The sequence below is a fragment of the Diachasma alloeum genome, unplaced genomic scaffold, assembly GCF_001412515.2.
Source record: "Diachasma alloeum isolate Michigan unplaced genomic scaffold, Dall2.0 Dall_scaffold_00207, whole genome shotgun sequence".
Taxonomy (NCBI): Eukaryota; Metazoa; Arthropoda; class Insecta; order Hymenoptera; family Braconidae; genus Diachasma; species Diachasma alloeum.
The window spans coordinates 203,986-207,806 of NW_021680372.1; the positions used below are offsets into that span (position 1 = coordinate 203,986).

Consider the following 3,821-nt stretch of genomic DNA (forward strand, 5'->3'; position numbering starts at 1 on the left):
AATGACGGGAACGCCCACTCAGAGAGCGAAATGGGGAGTGAAATGATGGGAACACTCCTTCAAAGAGCGAAATGAAGAGTGAAATGCAGGGATTTGCACCAACGAAGAGCACAATTGGGACCGCTTTTACCGATGATGGCGTGGTGATCGCCCTCATAACATGGGCAACCGATGGTTTATAGCATGTAATTCATCGGTACATATAATTTTATTCAATTCAATGAAATTTCTTGTTTAATCAATTGTTTTATACCAATCATTTCACTCCCGATACACTGTTAGAATTTTTTTGAAATTTCATGGAAGGTATTATAGTAAATCTCATGAGAGCGACATTGAATTGGATTTAAGGACAAAATGGTTATGAAATTTCATGTTTTAAGTAGAATTCACGGAAATTCATGAGTTTTCAGTCAGAGTGAGATGGAAATTTCACAACTTGATCAAATTTTCAGTGGAACATAAATATTCAGAAACAAATTACATGAATTTTCAATTGTTCCCTCAATTTTCCTGATTTTTCGGAATTTTCACAGAATAATTGAACTGAAAACTAACTAGTTTATTGGTTCCCAGATCATTTGGACAAAAAATTAATGAAATATTTTATTTTTCAATGACAAGATTTCCTGAAATTTTAGTGGAACTTGAACACGATAAAAATTTCCGGAACTTGGCACGGAAAATTCAGACGAAAATATTTAACAGTGTAGCATTCTTTGTAGAAGCGACTCCCTGCATTTCAATCCCCATTCCATTCCTCCCAATTTCACTGTTTCCATAAGTGCTCCCATAATTATCCCATATTTGCACGCATGAAAAAATTCAATAGAAAACCTAGCGAATTCGCTAAAAAATTCTATTGGACTTCTATAGGAATTCTGTGGGGGTTTCTATAGAGTTTCTATAGGATTTCTATTGAAATTCTATTGAAAAATTCCATTTGATTTTTACCCTGATTCTATTGGATATTCAATAAGAAAAAGACAATAGAATTCGAATTTCTGTTTGAATTTTTCTCTTAAATTTTTTCTATTAGAATTATTGAGCACAAAATTTTTCCGTTTTTCCCGCTGACGTTGGTTTTCTGTTGCATTGTAGAATCCGAGTGAAAAAAAATTGAAAAATTGATGCCCAAGCATTTTTATAGAAGAAATCTCAGGAGAAAATTTTTAACAGAAATTCAAAATCTATTGACTTTTTCTTATCGAATATTCACTAGAATCAGCGCAAAAAACAAACAGAGTTTTACAATAGAATTCTAATAGAAATCCTATAGAAACCCCATAGAATTGCTATAGAATGCCAATAGAATTTTCTAGCGAATTTGCTAGATTTTCTATTGAATTTTTTCATACGTGTGAACGTGATGAGTGGGTCATCTTTTACTTATTTCAGAGCATTTGCATCATCCAGCAGCATGGACTCAACATGGACTGGTATTCAACAACTAGAAAATGTCCTGTTCAAGTTCAGGAGGACGGAAACATGGTGTGTAAATGTTACGATAAAAAAACTCCGGTTATTGATCATTGGCATAAACACTTCTGGCTGTTTTTCCACCTTTCAGCGCGTAATGGTTCTGGACAACCTTGGGCCGACCGATGGGTTCTTCCAAAAGATTTTACGCCAGGGATTGCAGGATGAAACGATTCAGAATGTTGTACTCGTAGAGAAGAAGCCAGTGGTAAAAGAGGGCGAGAATTACTTCAGCTACTTGACAAGACTAGCGCTCAAATACACCTACAATACATCGAAAGAAGATGATTGTGAGCTCGCCCACGGTATGGCTCATCTTATCCTCAAGGAAGAGCCAGCCGTGAGTTCATATACTTTGGCATTTATCCGGGAAATGGATATATTCAATACAGAGAGGACGATCTTAGTGAAAGTTATCCCAAAAATTGAAAAGCTCGTTGGGAAGCGACTGGGTCCAAAAATGTATTATTCCCAATCGAACCACAAGCTATGGTTATGGAAGATTTGGTTCCTCTTGGATTCGGAACGAAAGATTGTAGAATAGGATTGAATGAAGTTCAAGTTTCCATGGTTTTGGAGAATCTCGCCGACTTTCATGCAGGATCAGTTTTATTAAACGAACAAGTAGGTGAATTAAGAAAGTATAGAAAACTTTTCTTCCCATTAATCTTCGTCGATATAATGCATCCGTATATTCGTAACAAATTATCTAATTTTTTGTGAATCACTAGAATCCTGGATTCCTCTCCCTTTTTACGAGAGGCCTCATTAGTGATAAGACACCAAGGGCTTTTTTGAAGTACCTAGAAAATGGTTTGGCATCTATTGGAGATGGAATTCGTTCTTGGAGAGATGGTGAATTCGTCGCAATATCTAATAAGTTGAGGATGAGATCGCCTGAAATCGTTGAAAAAGTGATTGATGCTTATGAATGCGATGAAAATGAACTGCAAGTATTGAATCATGGTGACATGTGGATCAGTAATATCATGATCCGAGAAGATGAGGATGGGAAACTCCAGGAAACTCGTTTTGTAAGTATTTCGATAACGATTGAACGATTTTCAATTCAACAGATCAAGACAATCGTATTGCATTTCATTGAATTTCCAGATTGACTACCAAATGAGCGTTTGGTCATCTCCTGCAATCGATCTTCTCTTCTTCTTCAGTATTGCTCCTGAGTACAACATAAAGATGACTTACAACGACAAATTTTTACAGCAATATTTAGCTCGTTTGTCGTACACAATAAAGAAATTGGGGTGCTCAGCAAATGCCCCCACACTCGAACAATTGAAGGAATCGATGTACAAACGTCGAGTTCACGCAATCATGGCAGGCGTTATTTTTCACTCAAAATCTATATCAGAAGATGAAGACTTTGAACCGTTGGACGATCTAATACAGGGAGGAGGATCTACATTCGATCTTCTGAATAATCCCAAGTCCCGAGAGACGTTGGAGAAGATCCTTCCGATATTAGATGAACGGGGTTATTTGGATTGACATTCTGTACGAAACTATTAATAAATACTTGATAATTTTTCAAAAATTCTACAAGTGTTTGATCGATTTTAACAATCATTTTACACATTTGAAAAATTTGAATTCGTAGTAGACGAAAGTCTCTGTCATATTTCAACTCATGACGCATGCTATTTTCCAGAATTTCCGCATAACTTACACAGTATTGACCATGGCCAGAAAAAAATGTGTATCAAAACCTAAATGTGAATGGTGAATTTTTCTCCGCCGACTCAGGAAAATTTATTAATCGTGAAGGTAATTTGCACTGAAACTGTAAAATTTACCATTTCTGCCGTCAAAAATGATCCCATGAGAACGGGAATATTTGTTCAGGATTGCGTAATCACTCACAAACGTGTAGGGGAATTTTTCGGTGACGGAGAATGATTTTATACCTCACACGTTTCTGTTTACAACCATGGCCCCTACTAATTTATTATCGAAATAGACCTTTTCATTCTGAGAGTCACTAGATTTGCGGAAACTTTTTTCCCATGTTAATTCCCCTAGGATTTGCGGACACTTTATCGAATTTACATATAAATCATGGTTTTTGAGCGCTCAAGTGTATATCATTGTAAAGTTCAATATTTATCAGAATTTTCCATGGTTTTTTCGGAGATTTTTTCGTTCAATGAACGAAATGAATATTTCCCCTAGATTTCCAGAATGAAAAGGTCTATTGTGGCCGGGCATTAGAATAGAATAGAAAAAGTGCGGCTGGTCACTTAAAGCGCCCAGAGTCACCTAAATCATACGATCTTTTGTAACTTCCGCCTTAGTTTCGGTCAGTCACACAGCCCCAGCCCTGT

General features: G+C 36.4%; 1 protein-coding gene across 1 annotated transcript; it reads left to right on the forward strand.

Moving 5' to 3' along the window:
• Positions 1-1,576: 1,576 nt before the first annotated feature.
• LOC114841103 lies at positions 1,577-2,988 on the forward strand. The gene is made up of 3 exons (XM_029125963.1): positions 1,577-1,819; positions 2,211-2,513; positions 2,593-2,988. The coding sequence occupies exons 1-3, from the start codon at positions 1,577-1,579 to the stop codon at positions 2,986-2,988; spliced, it is 942 nt and encodes a 313-aa protein (XP_028981796.1).
• Positions 2,989-3,821: the final 833 nt, after the last annotated feature.